The sequence below is a fragment of the Temnothorax nylanderi genome, unplaced genomic scaffold, assembly GCF_030848795.1.
Source record: "Temnothorax nylanderi isolate EJ_2023f unplaced genomic scaffold, tnyl_v1.0 TNYL_tig0164_pilon, whole genome shotgun sequence".
In the NCBI taxonomy this organism is placed as follows: domain Eukaryota; kingdom Metazoa; phylum Arthropoda; class Insecta; order Hymenoptera; family Formicidae; genus Temnothorax; species Temnothorax nylanderi.
The window spans coordinates 236,757-261,520 of NW_027249226.1; the positions used below are offsets into that span (position 1 = coordinate 236,757).

A 24,764-nucleotide genomic window follows, 5' to 3' on the forward strand; every position below is an offset into this window, starting at 1 on the left:
TCTTTCCCTTTTATCCCGTTCACATATCTCCCTCTTCCTACACCTCCCTTTCTGCGATTACTATATCGATGTCCTTTCCTCTCGCCGAATAACGCGTCATATCTCGGCCTCAAGACGAGAAGAGATGCAAAAATAAGACGCACGCTCTCCTCATTTATTCATATACCAAATAAAACTGTAGAATTCTTGTGGCAGTTGGATATAACATACGCGCATTATTAGTATAACACTTTATTAGTGTAGCTAATTATGACGGCAAGAGGTCAACATCGACAATTTTCGTTAAATCGTTTATCTTCGAAGGAATTTGAAGTGAAAGGTAAGTGTTAAGTGTATGAATACGCAAAGGACAAGAAAAAAAGGTACAAAAGATGTAAATATACTTTGTTTCACGTTTTTATCTTGCAAAAAACAATTTACATCAGCCCGTTGAAGCTACTCAGCAAAGATAAAGTACTATCTTTATCTCTCTTTAAGTTTTTTGCCCTGAAAAGGGACAATGAATCAATTGAAGCTGATCGATATTGGCTAAGACTGTCGCCGAGAAGAAAGGAACGTGTGTATAATATCAATCTCCTGGATAAACGAAGAGGTACAAAAAGTGCGGAGTCGCGGAAGAGCAAGATTGATACCCGATGTGCCTGGACAAGCGTCTAGAAGTCATTTGGCCTTCTTTTTTCTCTTTTTTATTACAATTATTATTTCAATATTTATTCCTTCCTTTGTTATCAATAAAAATCGTTACATAGTAGTTTGGGCCGCTGCTTGGCGTCAGACGAATCGACAAGCATCCAATTATAGTAGTAATAGTAGCAGAGTAGTAGAGTAATAGTAGAGTAGTAATAATTGGTAGCGGTACCGTGTGTACGTGTATGTACGTAACCTGTCTTGAATGCGTATGTACGTGATGTGGATGCGTGCATGTGTGTGTGTGTGTGTGTGTGTGTGTGTGTGTGTGTGTGTGTGTGTGTGTGTGTGTGTGTGTGGCTTAGCGTGTATGTGTGTTCGTGATTCCTCCATGCATCGAATAAATATGCGGAAATCTCAGATACACGGGCAGGAATTCGCAGGTACACCGACCGCTATCGCACGTCCTCTTCTATGTTTTCGATGTAAAAAAAAAGGAAGTAAGAGATCTTCTTCCTCCTCCTCTTCCCTCTCCTTCTCTGCAGAAAATGAATTTTTGTGCGATTTTGATAGCGGCAACGATGGTTTTGCCATGTGAAGTGTCTTGTGCGCATGTTAAACACGCGTTCCACTCCGCGTCGACTTCCTCGTCTGGGTCGGAAAGCCGGAAACCAATCCGAAAGGATGCGGAGACAGGACGCGAACCCGAAAGATAAGATGACCACGCGACCACGCGCGAGGCCGGCGTCGAGCGGGCAAACGAAGATAAGGGGAAACGGGCGAATAAAAACGCCGATTAGAAATGATTAGGCGATCCCAACAACGGCTGCGACAAACCAGTCGCGAACACCACGCGCCAACTCGCTATCTAACGCTGCCGGAGATATTCGAGGATACAAGTCGGATCGGAAGCTTCCGTTAATTTGATCGTGCATCTTCCGTCGACGCAATCGGAGAAGTCGAACATCGCCCCCTCCCCCCTCTCTCTCTCTCTCTCTCTCTCTCTCTCTCTCTCTCTCTCTCTCTCTCTCTCTCTCTCTCTCTCTCTCTCTCTCTCTCTCTCTCTCTCCCTCCATTAAGAAATAGGATGGTCTTGTAAGTATATCAAGCTGTATCAGAATTTAATATATTTTTATATTAATATTTAATATAAAACAGTGAGATATCTAATAATCGCGAAACATTAAATATTAATTAACATTTCGGCATTCTTGTATAACGCACATATCGAGACCAGGCCGCCGTTTTTTTCTACACAAATATATAAATTAGAATTAATCGAGAAAAGGATTTATCTCTTCACTCACTTATTATCGCTGCTGTTTCCGCTCGAACGTCTCGCGAATTAGGCTCGTTCGATGGGACCCCCTTCGAGAAATCCCGCTATCGATATACCTGCGAATGCATCTGCCGTGTAAAATTTCTTTATTCTCGCATGCACTTGTAATTGAGGCTATACATGTATTATGTATGTGTGTGTGTATGTGTGAATGTTTATATATACGCTGATGTAAATGTGTTCTTTTTTTATGCATCTCTCTCTCTCTCTCTCCCTCTCTCTCTCTCTCTCTCTCTCTCTCTCTCTTCCTCTCTCTCTCTTTCACTCACACACTCTCTCTTTCTCTCTCACCGTCTTGTCGATAAAAACCTCAGCAGTTTATGACACATCGTTCGCCATTTTGTTTTATTCTTCTTACACATAGCAATAATAAAGACAGTAAATAGCTAAAAGGACCGTATCGATTCTTGGGGGAATGGGGGAGACGGCCAGAATTGCGGCCAATCCATGCCGTATCACCCGCTGCCGCATGCTCGCCCGCATCGTCATCATTTTATCATCAGCATCATTACTATTATCGCCGCCGCTATCGTTATCGCCATCATCATCGTACCTCCGCTCTCTCTCTCTCTCTCGCTTACCTTGTCAGATCTTCTCTCTCCCTCTCACGCATACACACGCGTGCGCGCGCGCTCCACACGTTCTGTCAGCATCTCTCCCCCTCCCTCTTTTTTATTCCCCACGTTCTTTTGTCTACCTTTTCTCCTTCTCGTTATCTAGCTGTTATTTTTACGACTCGATCGTCACAATCGATCGTTCTCTGACTTCCTCTCACTCTCGATCACACACATACAAAACACGCAAACACACACACACACACACACACACACATACACGCACGCGCGCACCTCTCTCTCTCTCGTTCTTCGCTTCCTCTTTACACCTCGCGCGCACGCGTTCACTCTTTCGTGCTCCACAAAAAAGATAGTAAGCCTAACACACAACAGTTTATTATTTTTTATTATCATTACTTCTCTCTCTTATATTTAATTCATATGTGTGTTTGTATCGTTTCAAGCGAAATGCCATGTAAACGGTTACAAAATTTCGCATCTCTCTCTCTCTCTTCCCTCCCCTCCCCTCTCTCTCTCTCTCTCTCTCTTCTCTTCCTCGCTTCGATATCTATCAATCGATCATTATTGTGTCTTTCTCCGTGCACGCGTAAAGTTGGTGCGTGAACGAAACGACTGTGTACACCTTGAGTGTGTTAAATACATGCTACGAGACGATATCGATCGCTTCCGCGCGTACATCACATTATGTTCGTACGATGTTTCTATATACGTACGTTCTTCACGAACGGCGACAAGGCAATTATCTCTAATAAATTCAGGCTCGAGGGACCGCATCCTCGCGGAAGCGATCGACGCTCCTCCTTTTTCCGGAAAACATAGCTGAACGCGTGTAACGCAAGAAGTGGCGGACGATGGCAATGTCGCGTCCCGTTCAATGCCGTTCGTCCCGTGACGAATCGCGACGCACGTCACGATCCATTGCAATTCGTGCCTTTTCGATGGGACAAAGACACGCGGATGCCAGACTCCGTTTGCGAACCTCGCGATCGTCGTTGGATCCATATAGTAGCCAGGAACCGCAACGTACGTCACAATCCGCTGCGCTTTTTCGTGTTTTCGCGCATTGTCTCGCTCTTTTAATGATTTTGTATGTGTGTGTGTGTGTGTGTGTGTGCGTGTGTGCGCGCGCACGTCGCTTCAAGCGCCGCGACGCCGTCAGGATCCACGACGTCGATAACGTTCCGTGACGTGCGTCGCCAGCTCGACACGGATGGCGGATGCTATCGTCGATCGCGTCAAAGCCATCGATCCTCGTCGTCTCTCCGCGCAACGCGTCAGCGCTTCAGACGCGATCTCTCGCGTCTCTCGTTTGCGCGTCACAGCCGTCGAGACTCGTGTTGCGCGAATAATGTTCGGGGGGGGAGGGGGAGGTTGGGAGTAGGAGGTAGGTAGGTAGAGAGCAGATGTGGCAATGTGACATCGGTATCGGTATCGATAACCGCCGAAGTTTCCCCCGCGATCTCCGACGCTCGTCGCAGACGACGCACGACGCGACAGTACACGCGAGACACGCGTATCCTACGAGATATATTCACGCGTAGATGCTTAAGTACGTATACGTGTACGACCGAGAAGGAGGGGGGGCGGAGGGAGAGGAGAGAAGAAACGCGGGTTTGTAAGCGGCGCGAGCGTAGCGATAGAGAGCGCGGGAAAAGAGGGTTGAAGACTGAGGTTCGGAGAAAGGGGGAAATGGGAAGGGGGTGCGTCGTTGTTTACGTATGGTGCGTGCGTGTACTCGGCATGAACTCGCGCGTGCCTTCCGTCCCGTTCTCTACGTCGCCTTAAAGAAACGAAGATCGAGGAGGAGAGAATGATGACTGGAGCAGTAATGATAGTTGCTGTTCTCGACTATGTGTTGTTTTGCTGTTTTGTTGTTGTTGTTGTTGTTGTTGTTGCTGCTGTTGTTGCTGCTGCTGCTGCTGCTGCATTTCTTCATCGTGTGTCGCGCAGGGCGTGCAGCAGTTCCGGGGCAACTCGTGCGGCATGGCGCATGTTTCATTCGCTGTTCATTAAAATAATCGATCGTATCGTTTATTATTAATATTAGATATTTGTGTTGGGTCCCAGAGGTTACTGTAACAGAAAACGAGATTAAGGTGCGGGTTAGTCGGCTACGGGACGCCATTCGTACCTACACGCTACCTCGTTTCCGTACTCGTTCTTTCGTTCTTTTTTTTCTTCTATCATATTGTAATTTTACAATAGTGAAGTATGTAGAAGAAAAAACTCTGCTAGTTTAATTTTATCCGGAGAAATATAACAGATTGTTTAATTAATGGAAGAAAATCCACGTAATCACAAAGCAATAAAAAAGCATCCAGAGAAAGGAGTTATCATTCCCTCCAGTTTTATCGACGCACAACACAATTTCGCTTTTGAAAATGTTCTATCACAATTTTGGGAAATTTAAAAAATGCCCAAAATATTAATTTTCATTTTAAAAAAGAAATTGTTTTCTGCATATTTCGACATAAAATAATTGCATATACATATCTAAATGTTAAAAAAAAAAGTATTTAACGTACACTCCTGGCACGGATCAGAATAGATATTTGTGATTGCGCAAATGTCGAAAGTTTCCTAATTATGCAATTATTATTGAATTATATTATTTATTATACATAGTGTTTCCTAAGTAAGTACAAAAATTGAAGGGAATATTGGCTTATTTTACGAAGAAAAAGTCCTATAAATATATGCTCTAAACTGCTTTGTTTTCAAAATATACAAAATTACCCATACACACGCCCCTGAAGGTGGATCTAAAAATGTTTCATCGATACTGAAAAATGGTTCTTAATACCACATGTACGCATACGAAATTTGAATAAAATATCTTTAAACGTTTTCCAGATTTTCGAAATTTTCATATTTTTTTTCACAACTTTGACACCCTGCATTTTAAAAACGAAACAGTTTAGAGCAATGTTTACAAAACCTTCTCTTCCTAAAATAAGCCACGAAATATTCCCTTCAGTTTTTTATACTTACTTGGGAAACACCTTGTATTATATTATTATAATTTTCCCAACATCCCTCCCGATCTTATAAAGTCATCCAATTATACCAAAAATAAAAAAAACATACTGAAACTGTACACCATACAAATATAAACTAAACCACGTACTATAACTACAAAATACCAATAAAAACGATAAAAGTCCATACGAATGATAAAAATGTCAATAGAAACTAACTTGAAAATCGTGCACTATAAAAAAACATGATAAAATACGAGTAAAATGATACTTTGGGTTTATTTTATTTTTACAAATAACCTTTTGTATCGATATGTTTCGAAATATTGATGTCAAGTTCTCCACTCGCAGTCTGGAATTTAAACAAACAGAAAGAAGAGGATGAATCATTGTAAGGAATAAGAGATTGTAACGTCAAATAACATCAAAATCTTTGAAGTCTCTTCCGTAAAATCATGTTTTTTTATGTACTTATTATGCTATCTTTTTTTGTGAAATATTAAACCGATTTTTATAATTTTTTAAAAATCTTTCCAGAAATTACTGAATTATAATTCGATCGTTTGTCTTTAAAACATTATAACTGTATCAAAAACTACGAGCAATAAAAAATGCAAAAAATTGCTTATTTTTTTCACATTATAATTAAAATTCAGATGGAGTTTATTCAAGAAAAAGTATTGATTACACTACAGCCTATTAGATAAAAAAATAATATTAAAATTTCGAATATGTTGATGATTTATGAGAAAAAGGGATATAAAGATAAGTAGCTTTGGCCGCGCCTATAATTTTTTCGAAACTGCGTCCTCTCTCAGAAGATTAAAACTGTAGAAAAAAGACTTCTATTAAAGGAATTTTATATACATATATAATAATTATATTAAGATGTAATAAAATTAACACAAAACAAACATAATAGTCGCAATTATGACATGAATAAAATCAATTGTCTAACAGTTCGAAAAAAAAAATGAATATTTTAAATCTCTATTTTCTCCCACTTCTCTGTACAATAATTAAAAATTATATCTACAGAGAAAAGAATCTTGCTGCTGCAGCAACATCATAATTTTTACTGTATACTCGATGTGAAAACTTCGCTGCCATAATCAATTATTTGATATTACAAAATATGGATTAAGAAATGCCATTATCGAATAACTTTGTTTGCAGAAATTCGGATTTGCTTCTAAAGCAAATTTAATCTGCCGTTAAAGCAAATATGTTTCGCTATCAAAGCAAAAAACAGTTTCTTATTAAAATGCAAAATAACTTACAAAGACTCAGCATAAGATTTTCAACAAATAATCTTTGTATTCTCAGCCAATATTTTTACTCTCTGCGTGAAAACCAACGGCATTTGCAAACTATATTTCCCAAAATCAAATCTTTCTTTCTCCATACTTGGACTGTATATCTAACAAATTCACATATTATCATTTATTATACTGATAGCGAAAAGTTACTTGCACTTTGTACACCCGTTTCCAATTAATGTGGAAAATAAACAGATATGCAAAGTGCGCAGCTTCATCGATGACGATCAACGCGAGACGTCAAGCAAACGATTATCCATAAAAATTTACGAAGAGGCGACGTCTCGTCTTATTCTTAGAAAAAATGTTTATCATCACCGTGATGCCTAGAAACCCAAGCGAATGCGCGAGTGCGTGTGACGCGATTAGTCATCGACGCAAGCTGATATCAAGCTAAAATGCTCACCGAGAATTATCCGTCTGTGAGTCACGCGGAATCCGTATATCGCGTCACGTTGCGCCTGACAACCGAGCATCGAACTTGGATAAAGTTATATCGTTATCGAGGGAATAAGGAAGTTCCCTCGATCGGGAAGATTTCGGGAACTTCGGTGATATGATATAACGATGGTTCACAAAAGTACTTCAAGTGTTGAGAATGATAGTGAAAACTAACTGTAGCTGCATAGTTAATTATTCTGAGGATTACAAAAATGGAACGATAGTTGAATGCAAACATTGAAATTAAAATTAAATTAATTTATATTTATTATCGTTATTAATTTAACGCGTTACACTGATAATTAACTAAAGTTAGATTAATTTGCACCAGGGAAAATTTATTTTTAAATGCAGTATAGTGTAGTTTTAAAGCAGACATGTGTCTATATTTCTGTATAAAAATCTTATATTTTCTATCATGAATCTAATTATAGTATTTATAATTCGATAAATATAATTTATAGACTCGTCCATATTGTTCTTTATGTAAGACATAATTATGTACAAGAAATAATAATCATGTCGTCAAAATTATCGAAATCGTGTCGCTTGATTGCGTGACGAACCAACAATGGAAAAATTGCATATCTAATCTTGATCTATTCTTGTTAGTCATAAAATTTTAATTTTTATTCGGAAAAATATGAATTAATAATACTTAAAGAATGTTCCGAAAATGTGTCATCGGTAGTCTTTTAATAACAGATTCTCTGGTCACCGCGGAATCGATTCTTTCTTAAGGTAGTACGTCCGTAAACTTTTTTTCTTAGAAATCTTGTAAAATTTGGGTAGCATATTAATGTAAACACATGTGCAATTAGAAAAAGATTGACCGTACCAAAGTTGAAATAATGAAAGTCAAAATTAGCACTTTTTACATGTATCATAGGACGAAAACGTCTCCCGATATCACGTTTCTAATTGCAGATATTAAACTATTCTTATGGTTTTAATGCATGGAAAACAAGAAAACGATAAAAGAGATTTGCAAAAATATATATTCTTCCAAAAATACAAGACCTTTGACCGTCTTTTTTCGGAGCAATTGATACGTAAAGTACACAATTTCTGATAGAGCGGTTAACGCATATCACAGCTAACCTTTGAAGATCTAATAACACACATTAACAAAGATTAGTTCTTGAGAAGTTCCTTTTCTTCAATTGCTTGTGACTCGAAAATTATAAGATATTTTATTTTTGCTAAGAAAAATTTTACCAAATTGGCCAACAAATCTGTTATTCAAAAGACATCCGGTAATTTTGGAATACTTTCTCTATATGTATATGTATGGGCACGTATTAATAATTAGATTATTTAGAATTTATGTACAATATGTTTAATTTAATTCCTTAACTTCTTCCCATATTATCCCAAACATATGCAATCCCGTGTATTTTTTTACACTCACGAATATATATATGCGGTTGAAGCCATAATATTATATTTCTACATTTTGTTCTACATTTTGTTCTGCATTAAAAATGTTTTACACAGTATATTATCTAATATAAATGATCTAAACATAAGCAAATAAAAAGTATTGCTCGTGTTTTGTACACATAATACCAAAAAAATATGAATGCTAAGGGGTTAAGCACCTGACATATCTTTGCTTATTCTAAATAATAAGAAAAAATTAAAGCTATAAATGTTATGGTTTCAAAGAGCATATAACGTAGTGGCAATACTTTTCTCGCACGAGGAGGCATGAGCGAAGATTTCAAGAGCAATTCGATTTTTTTAAATGGAATCATATGACTTTTCTTACATAATATATCCCTCTACATATTTTACATATAAAAATACTAATTATAAGATAAAATTATAAAGATTACGAGATATCTAAAATACAAAACATCCCAAGAGATATTAATTTTTAAATAAGCTTACCTTATATGTATAATTCACAGAATAATAAAACGAATCAGTTAATGTAAAAACAAAACATATTTAATAATTGCATATCGCAAAGTGCATGCACTTCTTAAACATTATCTTAATACATTTATATGCAGAATGACTGATGAAGAATCTTATGTAAGAAAAATCGTATAGTTCCATTTTAAAGAATCGCAATGAAGTCGTGTTTCCAACGAAAGTATCACGTCATAATGTAACCCTCGCGCGCGAAACCATATATATAAAATCATGTAACTTCAACCTACTTTCTATTATTTAGAATAGCAAAGATATTTGAGATCCTTGAGGTAGTTGTGATACCGTGTGTAAAAACTACCCTGAATAATTTAAATCTTAAACTTTTCAAAAATTACATTGGCAAAACGTTTAGACGTAAAAACGTGATAATTTAGAAGCCAGTAGTTTAATCATTAGTTCGAATTTTCATTACAGAAAATTGTAATGCGCGAATGATTTCCAGAACTATTTTACAGTGTCGCAATACTAATTCGCGACTAATTAAGCCGATTATGTTCCATCATCGGTATTTACTGTTTTCTTTGTCATGTAACGCTCCATATCGTACTTCGATTGTCGGAACGCGATACACTACGCGTATATGTGCACGTAACCACAGCTTGTATTCGAATTTGAGATACAAGAGTACCGGGCGCGAGTAACAATATAATGTGCTGACAACACGGTCGCTTGCGCGACCGCACGAACATATAAGTATTGCATCTCGCTGCGAGAAATAGCCGGATAAAATCGGTTTCGCGCCATTATATTTTTCCGCTCTACGGAAGCTGGTCAGAACTCAAGTTTCACACAATATGATTGCAACAAATATAATAATTAACACAATTAAGAATTTTTAATTGACTATATATACTGGCAATAATTATAATCGTGGCAACGACAATAATTGTCTTATAATATATCTTGATTATAATAAATATCTATTGATGAAAAATAAGAATTTTATTAAATTCTCAGAATGCACTTATCGATACTCTGAAAAAATTTAACGAATTATTTAAGACGGATTAAATAAATTTTCCTAGCAGATTGACGATATTTTGTGAGAAATGTCGCTGTGCCAAACTTAATTCACTGATCTCGCTAGAATCGGAATTTTATTACTTTTATACTAAAACTTTTGAAATCAAAACAAAAGTCGACGTATTTCATCGCGAGAATCGGAATTTATCATTTGGACAATCTCTTCCCGAATCTGCTCGCAAATGCAAACTTGCATTCGCATTTTTCTGGACTGCCGTCGATTGCAATTTACGCGAATTATAGGAACGTAGAACAAACGTGAATACTCGAAGCAACGACCTGGCCGAAGGGAAAACATTTTTTCCGATTGCAAACAGCTTGACGGGCGCGCGCGAAAACGCGCATCGGCACAATAGGGGCGTGTGCGAATGTCCGCGCGAGTATTGAGTGACAAGCCGATAATGATAAGCCCATATGAGCGGCGTGGGGGGAGAGAGACTTGCTGGTTAAATCGAAGCGAGAGGAATCATGAATAAACGTCGTGTTAATCCGATATGTCGCGCAGGTAGCGATGGGCCTAAGACACACTGACTCGAATAGGTTTGAATATTTCCCAACTAACAAATAAAGAGTTAAAAATTCACGAATGCATTGGAAGTATAATCGAGAGTCTTGAATATTTTAGAAATATTATATATAACGCTTTTGTTATTATTTCAGTTTATTCTCTCTTATACACGAATACTCATTCGATTTCATTTTTAACAAAGATGTTTAAAAACATCTGACGGAAGATTATTTAGACTTAAGAGATTCAAGACTCTTAGGCCGGTATTCATAGTCAGATCTTATATTAAAGATCGTCTTAAGTACGATCTTACTATGTTATGAACCAATCACAGAGCCGTATTAGCATCTTAAGATATTACTTAAGACGATCTTGAAACAACTCTATGAGATTTAGAGAGTAATTCGTTAATATTTGCGTTAATATTTTTGAATTGTCCAAATTATTTAGTATCTTACAATTTTGCTCACGAAGATTTTATCTTTACTGCAAAGAAGGCAAGGTTGGAAAATTACGTTCGTGAGTGGTTGAAAAATGCTTCTAGGGGCGAATTTAAAGGAGGTGAATTAACGAGGTTACTCCTTCACTTTACGAAAGTTGCAAAAGTTTAAAAAAATATGCGATAATAAATATCTCCCAAGACCTGTAGCAGAGAATTTATTAACTGATAAGGGATTTCTCACCCTGTACCCGCGCCTCGGGGAGGTTTGCATAATGAAGCCCCGACTCTCCGCGATCGCGACGATTACCTTAAAGTTAAAGCTGTCGTCATACTGACCTAATAGCCGCAGGACACGAGGTATTCGCCCAATTTTTCAACGACAGATGCGGCTTGCTGTGGTTGTATGGGGTCCTCGTACAGGGAGACAACTACGGCTTGCGTCGTCTTCATGCAATGGACGCCGACTTTGCCGAGTTTCGCCCTTATCACACGATCCGTGCCCGACAGGTAGATGTACCTATTGCCGGCTAAGGTAACCCCCGACGACGTCAGGATGTCCTGCTCTTCGAAACTCTGCACTAATTTCGCGAGCTCCTCTTTACTTACCTAGAAATAAAGAAAATCCTCTTATCAGTATGTACAGCGATAGCATGATGATATCGTGCTTACACTACGCAAAGATCATTTCATACATATATTATATGTGCAGATGTATCCCGGAAACCTTCTCGAAAAGCTCTCCTTATCGTGAAAGAATAATTATTATGGCATATATAATATATATATTCTGTGCCAGTTTTCTCGCTCGGACATCCATGCAACTTAAATGTAATAAAGATATTCTAATTTAGAAAAAACAAAGATACATACTTTGATAATCTATTATTTCTTGTTAATCATAAAAGTTATTAATCATAAAAATTATACTATGTTTAAAGATATTATTATACAAGTTAGTATAAACCATTATCCGAGGTAGAAAATGATTCATATTCATAATTTCTTCCTCAGTTCTTTTACCACGAGTAATACGAGAAAGAGAGGGATTTGTTAGCAAAGCATAATTCAAACAACTAGTGTTTTCAATGCTACTTATCATTACATCACTAATGTCCATTTCTACCAATGTAAATTAATTTTAATCTTCTTAGAACTAGAAAAGGATAAAAAGTAAGTTAAACAACGAAGACTAAAGTTTATCTGCATTGATAGAAATGAATACAAATGTGTTATTGAATTTCAATTACACAACCATAAGCATCAGATTTTCCAAGCAGACAATCGTCTTTTATTATTCATGCTGGTTATATTTAAAGATGCTTTATATATGTATATATATGTATACACGTTCTATCTATTTTATTCTCACAGATAGTTCCAAATCTAATTACAGGAATGTATAAGTGCTAGCACTTGCGCATTGTGTGCTAAAAATGTTTCATTTGATAACGGAACATTCGGGCAAATCAAACATGAAACGAGCGTTTTCTATCCTATCACTCACGATTTCGCTTTGACACATACAAATGCTACCTTAAGATTAAATAATTAAACATTATGGACAGCTAAACATATATTGATAATTAAATCTTGTATTTGTTGAATAAGATCCATTTAAAATTGACCAAGGATTAAGTTTATTATTGTTCACTTTATTATCTATTTGAATATATTTCTATTTGTCAAGACCTTTGAATAATCAAGATAATTTCGCGCACAATTGATTGAATTTGTAGTTTTACACACACAGAACATGTATTCATTAGAACATCATACATTAGAACAAATTCCCTGATTTTCAAGAAAAATTTGAGTGTTTTTTTTTAAATAAATTTATATTATCTAAAATTTCTAATTGTCAGATTCTATTTGTCCTATTCATACGATCATAGAAAAAATTAAGAGCTATATCTGTTTCAAATGTTAGACTTGAAAAGATAGTGGAAAAAAGTGGAAAATTTTCATAAAATAGGCATAAGAAAAAGAAATTTCAAATAATTAAACTAAGTTTCTAGCAAATCTATATATGAAAACATAAATGCGAACAATCCCAGCCAAATACTATACCTATATATCATTTGAATATCATTAACTTTTTGATAGTATTGTCAAAGCGGACAAACTACCTTAATATCTTCTTTATCGTGTTTTGTTCACTACTGACGTTCTCGCATAAATCTCTTGGAAACGCGGCAAACGCCAAACGGCACAACAGTGCTCAGATTTCAAAGCCAAGTGTCTCAAAGTCAATTGCTCTTAACCCATTCGTGCCCAACGGGTCGGCTGACATAGAAGGAAGATAATCAACGATAAGAGCCATAATTCACGTTAGCATCGATCCAATATGCTATAGCAATTGTTGCCAAGTATAGCGGTCGTCCTACATCAAGTTGGATGACGACGAGCCCTTAATCTCGTCGAAGGTAACCGCCGTAATCTCAACGTAATTCGCTCTTTCACAATAAAATCATGTTTCACGATATGAAATAATAGATTGATAGCGTGAGCTTTTTATCTATCGGTCTCTCTCTCTCTCTCTCTCTCCTTATTTTATTCGGAGTGGATTTCTCTTCCGGAGCAGAAATTTTGACGTAAAGGTCTACTTTTGTCCAAAACACAATAAAAGCACGTCTGAAAAAAAAACAGATGTTTAAAAAGCTAGTCTTCATAAAATGATAGAGCGTGCGTAAAAGCGGATCGATGCGGATCCTAAATGTCGACGCACGTTGCAGTTAATCCGAGATGATCTAAGACGACCTTGAACTATAAGCGCACTCGATTACCGGCGTCTTTGTATGACCGGCCGCCGTCTTCTTTCTCACGGTTCTGCACATTCATGCACGCCCGGCTGACTTTGTTCTCTTCTTCTTCTCTCTCTCTCTCTAACTATTTCCACCCGAAACGTTGTTTTAAAGAGTTTAAAGCATATCCCGGTCAAAGTGCAAATGTTTCACGAAAAATTCACGCAAAATTGCTTACGCGCACGTGTAAGTGGCGAACATTTTGCCTGCGTTCGTTTATTCACATTGGGAGCTATTGGGAATAAACGAGAACGCAGGCTTTGTGATTTTGTCCGCAATCGATGTAAATTTTCGTAAATTTTTAATACAAAAAAATATTATTTTATGTTAGCATTGTTTTATATGATTGCAATAACGTTACATAATATCATTTCAGTATTATTTCATATTAAAAATTGTTGTAATTAAGATTATTGTTTGCCAATTGGACTCTGGTCTCTATTAATACCAGACGGTCCATATTATTATATATACCTGTTTTCAAATATCGAATTTTCTGACATTTAAGAAAAAATACGTTTTTGTTTGGTTTTTTGTTTCTTTGTCAAGAAAATTTAATGTTTTTGTGTTACTTAACTGTGTTACTTAATATATATAAGAGAGATATATATATATATATATATATATACATACACATACATACGCGCACACTACAATCACACTGAAAATTTTTTTTATTTAAATTGTCTCGTTTAATCTTTCGAGACAATTTGAAGCCATCAAACTACAGTAAGCACTCTGCATCTTTATAATAAGAATAATGCCAAACGAAATTTGAGGATCGTTTTGCACCACGTATATTTAGCAATCGGACTTAAAAAATATATTTTTTCATCTCTTTAAAGTCGGAAAGGAATAATGTTCCTTGTACATCGATGTGATGACGAGAATGCCAAATATGAGAATGTTTAAACGTGAATCATATATGATAAAACTCCGAAACGATGACTAAGGGCCACTTTCCAATACGATACGGCCCTGAGAACAATGAATCACTCCTTTGAAGCTGATGTTTCATCTTCGTTTAACCCTTTAGTTAAACAATACAAATGTCGTGCATATATGCAACTAGCTCGAGAATTTTCTTGTAAGAGTAAATTAAGTCCTAAGCAAATAATAAGAAATCATAAAGTTCTTTAAATTTATCTTCCTTAAATTTAACTTTATTTAAATTTACCTTCCAAGTATCTACCACTGAGAAAAAAATTTATTAATCCCAAAAAATATTTAGTCCAATACGAGCAACTAAACATGTTAATTAGTTAACTAAACATTAGTTGTTTCAACAATTATTAAGTTGCACTAAAAAAGGTATAATGCATTCATGTCAACCTTTAAAATTTTTTAATCAAGAATTAGTTAATTTAACTAATGTTTTATAGTTAAACCACCTAAAATATTTAGTTGCTCGTATCGGACTAAATATTTTTTGGGATTAACAAATTTTTTTCTCAGTGTATACAAATGTAATTATGTAAATCGTTGAGATTTAGTATACAAAGAATGCGAATGTTGAATATTAGAAGCATTAAATATCACAAACAGAAAAGAAATTATACAAATAGTCCCCAAATTTTGCTGTAAACGATAAGATGAAGTCCTTTCTCTTTCTTTGTAGAAACGTAGTTTCGAAGTGTGACGAGACACACGATTATGAAATCCAAAAAAGTCGAATTCGAATTATTTGACGCGAGAATAAGGTCGAATCCACTTGCTTGCCTCTTTCGAAGTATCTGCATTATTCGCGACGTTTTCCTCTTATAAGGAGCATTAATTTATATTCGATCTCGGCAGAAGCCTTGTCCCAAATCGTAGTCTTAACTCTTAATGTGCCCGAGGGTTTCGCGACTCACGAACAGGACTGACAAGACGGGAAAGGGGGGTGAGAGACGGAGAGAGAAACAAACCGAAAGAAACTCATACAATAGGTACTGCATATATTTTTAATCCTTCTTACGGCCTTTTCTATCAATGCAGATTAACTTCAATCTCGGTTTAACTTATTTTTTCTAATTCTTTTTTCCATTTCTATTAATGCAGATTAACTTATTTAATCTCAATTGAACTTGCTTTTTATATATCGTTTTCTATTTCTTAGAACCAGAAAAAGATAAAAAGTAAGTTAACCGAGATTAAAGTTAATCTGCATTGGTAAAAATGGATATTAGAACTAGAAAAAAAGTAAGTTAAACCAAGATTAAAGTTAATCTACATTGGTAGAAGTGGACATTAGAAACACTTCCCCAGACAGCACCGTGTCCAAAATCGGGACGTAAGACGTCTTTAAGACATCTTTTAGCCATCCTTTCGTAGGACGTTTAAAGATCTCTTTTAGACGACTTATGTCCGGATTTTGGACATGCGTGCTGTCTGGGTTGTTTAATTCTAATATAAAAATAGATAAATTTCAAGAGAAATAATGAACAAAATAATTAAGACACGGAAGTTTACGAAGTTGTATGATAAATTTTTTTGAACAAATCAGACGATCCTACAAAACAGAGCCTAGAAACGTCCTTTCAAAATGCAATTATTTTCACGCGCGTTATCGTATAATATGTTTTATCAGGATAATTAGCCTCTTTTAATCTTGTTGCTTTGAAACAATTTTTTTTTTACTTATTTTGTTTGAATTATCACACAATTTTGATTCCAATTAATTTTAATTTATTCTTCCATTTTCTTTGTCCGTGGACGAAGAAATATTTATGTCGAGATTGGGCCTTGCTCTCGACGGCCCTGCTCGCGACACAGTACTGCGAGGTTGCTGGCCGACCAACCGACAGACTGATCGGCCGGTCTATCGGCCAGCCGGCCGGCGTCGCCATTTTGGTATTGGCGACCAGAAAGCGTGCACGCCGCGCCGAGGCCACGCTGCAACTGGCGACCTTTATTTTCTAATCTTGTCCAGCAATGGCTTCTTGTGCAGTCATGTGCGTTCTAACCTAACCTATCCTAATCTAATCTACAATTGTTCCTTTAAAAAAATCTACAATTGTTAGATTTGACAAAATCATTCCTGTGAATATCGACAAAAATTCTGCTCTTTACGAAAGTTTTAAGCAGCGATTCTTAACCGTCCCTAACCTAATTTAAAGCCATTAAAAAACATATTCCTAAATAGAATTATCCGAAATAATCATATTAAAGTTTGAACGATCGCCCTTTTCTGTTTTTTGTTGTTGCTAAAATCGAGATCAGAATTAAATAAATCACATCTCTTACATTTTTAAGGAAGACTTTTCATTAAAAAATATAAAAAAGTAACTTCACCAGTTTGATTCCCCTATCTAAAATCCATAAATTTGTTTAGAAGAGAAGGACATTTCCAATATCAATTCTCTTAATTATCATAGTTAAAAATCATACATGTACAAGTTTTTTAAATCAATAATAGTTACATAGAATTGGAAGATTCTCTTATCTATTCTTTCCAGCTTCTAAATTTACACAAGAATTTCGCTGAAATTTTCTTAATTCTTTCTTTTTAATCCTATTAATTCAATATTCAAAGACACCACTTATACTTTTCGCTGTCATCATGAAAGATTATTTCTGATATGCCCGTAACATTGATAGCATTAAATTCGAATATTTCATCGAAGAACCGACTTGCGAGAAGCAAAGTTTCAGGTATAATGTAATAAAACATTAAATTTATTCTTTGTAGTTGAAATTTTTCTACCGTTCATCTTTTTCTCTCCAATGTCTGATCATATATTTATTTTATTTTACATGTAGAATGTGTAAAGTAGTGCTACAAAGAATAGACTTAAGATACTATTTCATTTGTCGTACTTACAACAAATTTTTCAAGTATGTTGATTGCTAGGATACAAATACAAAAATTTTCTCGAATTTCGAGAAATTCTCTATCTTGTAGCCAATAAACATGTTTAAAAAAATTGTCGACAAATGAATATCCTTGAGACGTAATATTTCCATAGATGCGCGCTTATTTGTAGCCAATCGGATTTGTCTCAAATTTTAAAAAGCAATATTTAATTAGCTGTTAATATTATAGGCAGTGGAGAATAGGTTCGTCGGGACAAATTTTTGATTGGTCACTCCAAAAGCTGCAGTCATTGTACGTAATGTTACATTTTCGCTTCTCGAATTACGGTTTTAGGAGAGTGCATTTTTTGCAAATAACGGTCATCTTAATGATAGATTTACCGACAGAATTCGCGATAAGCTTCAAAAATGCAACGTGGAGAGCGCACCAATCAGCTTTCACTGCGAGATTCATCGAGCCATCGAAATTCCTTTTTTTTCATCTTAAAGAATCGACCGTTGTGCAACATCGAGACACGACGACAATAGAACTCCGAGCGAACTTCTATAGGAAATGCACGTTACTGAGACCTGTAAACTGTTTCGTGTTGCTTGCACTATTTGCATTCAGAATTTTTGCTCTCTCTCTCTAACGCCCAAATATATATTTATTTCCAATCTATATTTATTCAAAATCTATATTTATCTCGTTTTAAGTGCAAAAATCTTTCGGGATTTCGAGTAATACGAACAAATCTCATGACATGCAGAGTCCTAAACGACGTAATGGCGCAGAAATACTTTTCACGCGATAAGTGTCACGTTTAAGCCATACGTATGATTGGAGATGACGCAATGTCATGTTTTTTCCGGTATATAATCACCGATATTACTGGTTTTATTGAAGATGCAAAAAGATCCTCGTAATTATCCGAATTTATCCGAAGAAATTCAAAAGAGTTTCGATTTTAATTGATGAAATTTATTTGGACAGGAATTCTCAAATGATTTGCAGTCGAGTGAAATATCACTTAAAATGCAGGATGACACAAGTTCTATAAATATGACTGCATCTTATTAAAAAATATGTTTTACGTAGAGACGAGTGTTTTCTAAGAGAGTTGCGTCGAAATTATATGATTTAATCTAAACTATTCACAAACCATATATAACATCTTGAACTATCGATCGGATCAATCATAAGTTGGTCGTCAATAAATGATGATTAATTTAACATCTGTCAAATCAAATTAAAGTACAAATTTAAAATATATTTTCATGATATTTATTTCTCATAAATATCGGCATTTAACAAATTCATTCAGACGTTTAATTAATCTTTATTAATCTTAATTCAAGAAAAATTCGTATCTTAGTTGTTAAAAATTAACGAATTAAAACGTTGAATATCTGATTATGAATCTAACTCTTTAAAATTAAAATTCGTTCTTAATTGACCGCTTAAGGAATCGAGAAAAATTTCGCTAATAGGAACTTTGGAGCAATTTATTTCTAAGTTGCAATCCAAACTTCAATCTGTAATAAAACACGAATATGAAGTCGAATATGAGAGAGAGAGAGAGAGAGAGAGAGAGAGAGAGAGAGAGAGAGAGAGAGAGAGAGAGAGAAACGTATATATATCCTCTCTTTTAAAAGAGGAGGCAAACTCCGTTTATCAAAAATAGATTAAGAGACTAATAATAAATATTTATCAAGTTTCTTTTATGTCATTAAAAACAAGAACAATCTGTAAAAGAGTACAGCGCAAAACGAAATACACGTCCGCGGACGAAAACGAGCGATTAAGCTATAATTAGCGCTTAACTGAAACATTGACTCGAAGAATGAGTAACTTGAGGAACAAACAAGCAATCTCATCTTGAAGATAAACGATATCAATAATATCGATGTCGCGAAGCCTTTATTAGCGTTAGATATTCGGATTGAAATATCCTGTGTGTGTATGCGTGTGTGCATATCCGGCGCACCGGCTAAATCACGCAGTCACCTCTCTCGTGCCTACGTGACTATCGCTAGGTTAACCTAAAAATTCTGTTGATCCATCTATCGAGAACCGCGAGAGAAAGCCGCGTTCTCGACCAAGATCTACTGTCGACTTGATACTCCAGACTCCGGATACGATCGTGTGCAACCATCGGTTAAGAACCATCGGTGATTGTTAACGAAAATGGACCACCATTTCTACATCGCGGTGCGACAACGCGACGCGTGTCCAGCGAGTTGTTTGAAGGCGGCCATGTTAAGCGTCGTCGTCGTCGTCGTCGTAGTCGTCGAAAAACCGTCGCGCGGTTCGCGGTTTCTCCTCGAAAAACAAGCCAGATGAACGGAAGCGCCGAAAGAGTTTCGTAACTCCAATTTTGGGCGCCCGCTCCGTAGACACGTGGGCGCGACCCTTGTGCCTCCCGATTCCCGATCGACGACGGGGAAAGAGGAGTAGAATTCGTTTCCTTCGTGCTCCGCGGCCTCCGCGGCCTCCGCGGCATACAGACGTCGGAGAACGAATATGCCGAAATCATCACCGATTTTCGATCCTACTCTCGCTGCAAAAACGTAGCGCGAATACTCGCGCGGAAACACCGGCCAGTGGCCACCGCCACGGGCCACCGTCGCTACACGCCACACCACGCCACACCCTTTTCGACGCGCTCGGTACAGAATCGATCCTCGAACCGGTGAGCGAGCGCGACTAACGCCCCATGTGCCAAGAAGAATACTCTCGTCGCTATCTCTTATCGTCGGTCATTCTACGACGAGTGCGACAAGGACACGCGTTTATTCGCGTGCGGCCGTGCGCTCTATAAATGATCCGATCGATTCGTCGTCGCGTATCTTCGAGGAACGGAGCGGAACATGTCCGCCGTCCGCCGTCCACCAAACGGCTCGTCATCGTTCCAGGGATTTTCGTGACGGCGAGGATCTGCCGCCGGAACGTGACAATGTTCGTTGATGACGATGACGTTACAAGGTGTCGCATAGCGACAGAAGCCGACCGCGGACCGGCCGGCCGGCCGGCAGCCGTGCACGTCTACGTGGCATTATATTTCGGGGTTAGAAAGCGATCGACGATGTGCATGCCGCGCGGCGCAGTGTGGTGGGACGCGGCGCGGTGCGATGCGGCGCGGCATGGCGCGGTTCGGTTCGGCTCGGCTCGGCTCACTTGTTCGAACCGGTTCATCTCGTGCTCGAGCCGAACGAGCTCGAACCGAGAACCGCACGGACCGCACGGACCGCACGGACGATCTTCGCCAGAGAGCATCTGTCCTCTCTCTCTCTCTTTCTTTCTCGCACTCTCGCTCTCCTCGCTCATTTGCACTCTTTCTCTCACGGGCTTGCGAGGCTTGTCTCCCTCGCACGCCGACAAAGCGCGTTTCATATGCGCCTTACCGGAGTAACCGGAGGGCTCTTTTACTCCGCGCACTTTCCCTTTTATCGAGGGGGGCGTGCTACCAAATCTATTTGTCCCGTGTCTCTCCCTCGTTTCTCGCTTCTCGACCATCTCCCACTCGTTCACTCTTTTCCTCCTTCCCACCCTCTCGCTCCCACACACTCACTCTCTCACTCACTCACACACACACACACACTCTCTCTCTCTCTCTCTCTCTCTCTCTCTCTCTCTCTCTCTCTCTCTCTCTCTCTCTCTCTCTCTCTCTCTCTCTCTCTCTCTCTCTCTCTTTCTCTCTCTCCCTCTCTCTCTCTCTCTCCGTTTCTTGGTATATTCTTTCGAAGTTCTGCTACTCACTTCAAATCCCTCAGATTTCGCCCATACATTGCCATCGTGTCCGGCGATCGCCGCTTTGGTAACACACCTAGACGCGAGCAGCTGCTTATCAACGTAATCCTGCCAGCTCATTTTTGAACACAAGGAGGGGAGGAGAAGGCGACCGAAAACCGTTTCACTACGCCACACTAGACGACCGCAACCCGTCACCAACTGCCTCGTCTCGCGACTACCGATACACGCTCCGAACTCCGAAACGCCGGTCGTTCCGCCACCCCCCCTTTCAGCTCTACTGCTTTGCCCCTCCCAACGACTATTGTGCCGTCATCGCTAAGTCATTCTTCGCAGCTACGTTGCTCCCTCTACCCGATTCTTCTGTAGATTGGCACCCGATCCCCTAGCGGATAAAGTCACTAGGTTTATAAAGGCTGGGTCGGTCTACTTAAGCTATATCCACACAAACTTGCATAAGCCCATAAACATAAGCATAAGAGAATTGATTGGTCCATATGCATGTGCATAAGGAAATAGACCAATCCGTTTCTTTATGCATATGGTTATGCACCTATGCAAGTTTGTCTGGATAGACCTTTATGCCCGTATCAGACTACGGATTGGGATTGAGACTGGATTGAAATTTGACCAATCAGAGCAAAATTTACTAAACTTGAGATCAGTTTTCTCTGTTCTGATTGATTAAATTTCAATCCAATCTCAATCCCAATCCGTAGTCTGATACGGGCTTTAGGGTGCCGTCCCATGCGAACGGAATTTCGGAAAACGGAATCTCGGAATCATTCTGATTGGTTAGCCTCATAGGGCTTGTACTATGCCCCATGGGGCTAACCAATCAGAATGTTTCCGAGATTCTGTTTTCCGAAATTCCGTCCTGCATGGGACGGCACCCAAAAGTGAATTTTCATTTGCAGTAAAATGCTGCAGCAGCGAGCAGCAGTTTAGTAATTTTCTAAAAATTATTTAGTAATTTCTAGGAAATTACTAAATTTGCTTGTAAAATGCTGCAGCAGCGAGCAAAAGTTTAATCGGAGTTTGGTCGAAGTGGCTCTTGAGAGTCGTAATTATTAGAAATCCTTAACCAGAGATCGGACAATGTGCTGTCGTAAGGTCAAACCGGATATAACGTTTTTGATGGCGGTTTATTTAGATTGTTAAATAAATATTAGAGCTCGGAAAAAGAACCGGGTATCCGGGTACCCGCCCGCTTGCCCGTTGTATATATGGATCTAGACCGATAATTCGAGTACCCATATCGTATGAGTACCTAACTCGAATTATGTCTGGATACCCGCGGAACTTGTCCAGATCTGTATACACCAAGTAACGGGCGAGTGGATGGATCCCCGGATACCTACAGGGTATTCTGAGCTCTAGGTTTGACGAACACTTATGGCTAGGTCGGCTAGGATTTCTTGGTTAGCTTTATACATCTTTCTCTCTTGTAAGGTGGATGGATGAGTGAGGTTAAGAAAAAAAATGTAAATTAAGTCCCTTCTTGGCTGTAAATGCTGAAGTAAATAAATTCTATATAGTATAATTAATTATAATCTTTAATTATATTTAATATTTAATTTAATTATAATCTAGTATAATTATCACCATTATACATATATTTTAAATTACCATAAATTGTCAGCAGTCGTTTCCGACAGCTTTCTGCTTCAAATGTTTTATAAGTCCTTTCAACAACGTTATGCGATTAGTCAATCTGTTTCGAGCTTGCTGTAAAGTTTTAATTTTTCTTTGTTGTTTTGCTATGATTCGTTTTGCTAACTCTAAAGCTCTTTCAGCTTTCTTAGGTGTATCAAGATCTGAAATTCTAATGTCACCAATGTACCGAAGAGTACGTGCAGCTTTGACAGGTGTTTGGAAGCATTGAATAGTTTCACAACTCGGCAGTGTAGATGCACGATTTACTATTGCACAAGTTTCTATAAGAGTGAGCAATCGTTAATTAATTTATTGATTACAATATATTTTAATCAAAGACATAAAAATACAGTAACGTTTACCTTCTAATGATATAGTGGGATCTTCGTCGACAGATACAAACTCGAAGTTTCCCTTGTCCACAGTTCTATTATCGAAGGTGGCATTGTCAACGTCTACCTTATCAAAACTTATGTCAACGATTTTGTCATAAACGATTTTATCAATAACAGTTCCATCATCCAAGTTAACATTCTTGACATCTACATCGTCAAAACTTTTGTCGTCAATAGTTTCATCGTGGCAACCTTGCAATTTTTTCAGACAATCTTCGCGCACGATTAAATCCGAATGTTGACGCAATTTCTTCTTTCTGATAATAGATGGCACAGCATTGGGCTTAACAATCGTACCCTTATTAGCTTTGTGGATTATATCGTCTTTTTGAAAATGATTCGAACACAGTTTAGTAGCTGTGTTCAAAACTCGTTCATCAATGCCACAAAAAGTTAGCCACTTCTTACGAGACTTCTCGTTTTTCGGAAATCTATTGAAAATAAATAAAATTAAATTTGCAATATGAACAAATATCGTACAAAAAAACTAACCTAAATTTTATCATATAATTCATTGTGTGTACAAAATATTATATATATTTACTTACGTATAATAGGAAACCGATTTATCTCGGTTCCCACATAACAGGCAATATGGATTTGGCATTCTTTAAATTAAGCTATAACTTTTTTTCTAATAAATTTGTTCACTTATCACTTGCGTTCGATGACATCGAAGCGTCAACGTGGTCAACATCATAATCTCTTCCCCAACCCCAACGGTAACCATAGCAATGACGATATTGGCGCATGCGCATTGCGAGCGATTGGAAGTTATTGGCCACGGTGCAGTGGGGGCAGGAGGGTGCAAGTAGTTTCCGAACGGCAAATAAAAGCGTTTCTTCTTGGCTGCATTACCGCCCACTAGTGTTGCACTAGTGGGCGATAGTGCAGCCAAGAAAAAACGCTATAAGTAATAAGACCATGAAGAATAGAGATAAGGGCCCGGGGCCCGGACAGTGGACACACACTTTTTCGTAACAGTAACAGTAAAGTTTCGACCAATCGCGTTGCTTGAATCGGGAACGTACGGCCGTACGTTCCCGAATCGAGCAACGCGATTGGTCGAAACTTTACTGTTACTGTTACGAAAAAGTGTGTATCCGGGGATTAAGGAGGCCGAACTGGCATGGAAAAATTGTCAAAACGTGCGACCGAATGACCGCGGGCAGCTGCGGGCCCAAAACTCTTGGT

At 37.8% G+C, this 24,764-nt stretch overlaps 2 protein-coding genes across 2 annotated transcripts; both read right to left on the minus strand.

Annotated features, from left to right (window-relative positions):
• Window positions 1–378: 378 nt before the first annotated feature.
• LOC139777809 (profilin) lies at window positions 379–21,764 on the minus strand. The gene is made up of 3 exons (XM_071715436.1): window positions 21,529–21,764; window positions 11,530–11,799; window positions 379–4,614 (listed from the first exon to the last, which is right to left on the minus strand). Exons 1-2 carry the CDS (start codon window positions 21,637–21,639, stop codon window positions 11,530–11,532), a joined length of 381 nt encoding a protein of 126 aa, XP_071571537.1. The 5' UTR covers window positions 21,640–21,764; the 3' UTR covers window positions 379–4,614.
• Window positions 21,765–23,062: 1,298 nt separating this feature from the next.
• Window positions 23,063–24,472, minus strand: LOC139777808 (uncharacterized). The gene is made up of 3 exons (XM_071715434.1): window positions 24,119–24,472; window positions 23,538–24,001; window positions 23,063–23,456 (listed from the first exon to the last, which is right to left on the minus strand). Exons 1-3 carry the CDS (start codon window positions 24,175–24,177, stop codon window positions 23,158–23,160), a joined length of 822 nt encoding a protein of 273 aa, XP_071571535.1. The 5' UTR covers window positions 24,178–24,472; the 3' UTR covers window positions 23,063–23,157.
• Window positions 24,473–24,764: the final 292 nt, after the last annotated feature.

Coding starts and splice junctions, on each gene's coding strand:
- LOC139777809 (XM_071715436.1), bottom strand. CDS start 21,639: ATGAGCTGGCAGGATTACGTTGATAAGCAGCTGCTCGCGTCTAGGTGT. Junction 11,800..21,528: donor CGAAATCTGAGGGATTTGAA/GTGAGTAGCAGA, acceptor CTTTATTTCTAG/GTAAGTAAAGAGGAGCTCGC.
- LOC139777808 (XM_071715434.1), bottom strand. CDS start 24,177: ATGCCAAATCCATATTGCCTGTTATGTGGGAACCGAGATAAATCGGTT. Junction 24,002..24,118: donor AAATCGGTTTCCTATTATAC/GTAAGTAAATAT, acceptor TATTTTCAATAG/ATTTCCGAAAAACGAGAAGT. Junction 23,457..23,537: donor TCCCACTATATCATTAGAAG/GTAAACGTTACT, acceptor TCACTCTTATAG/AAACTTGTGCAATAGTAAAT.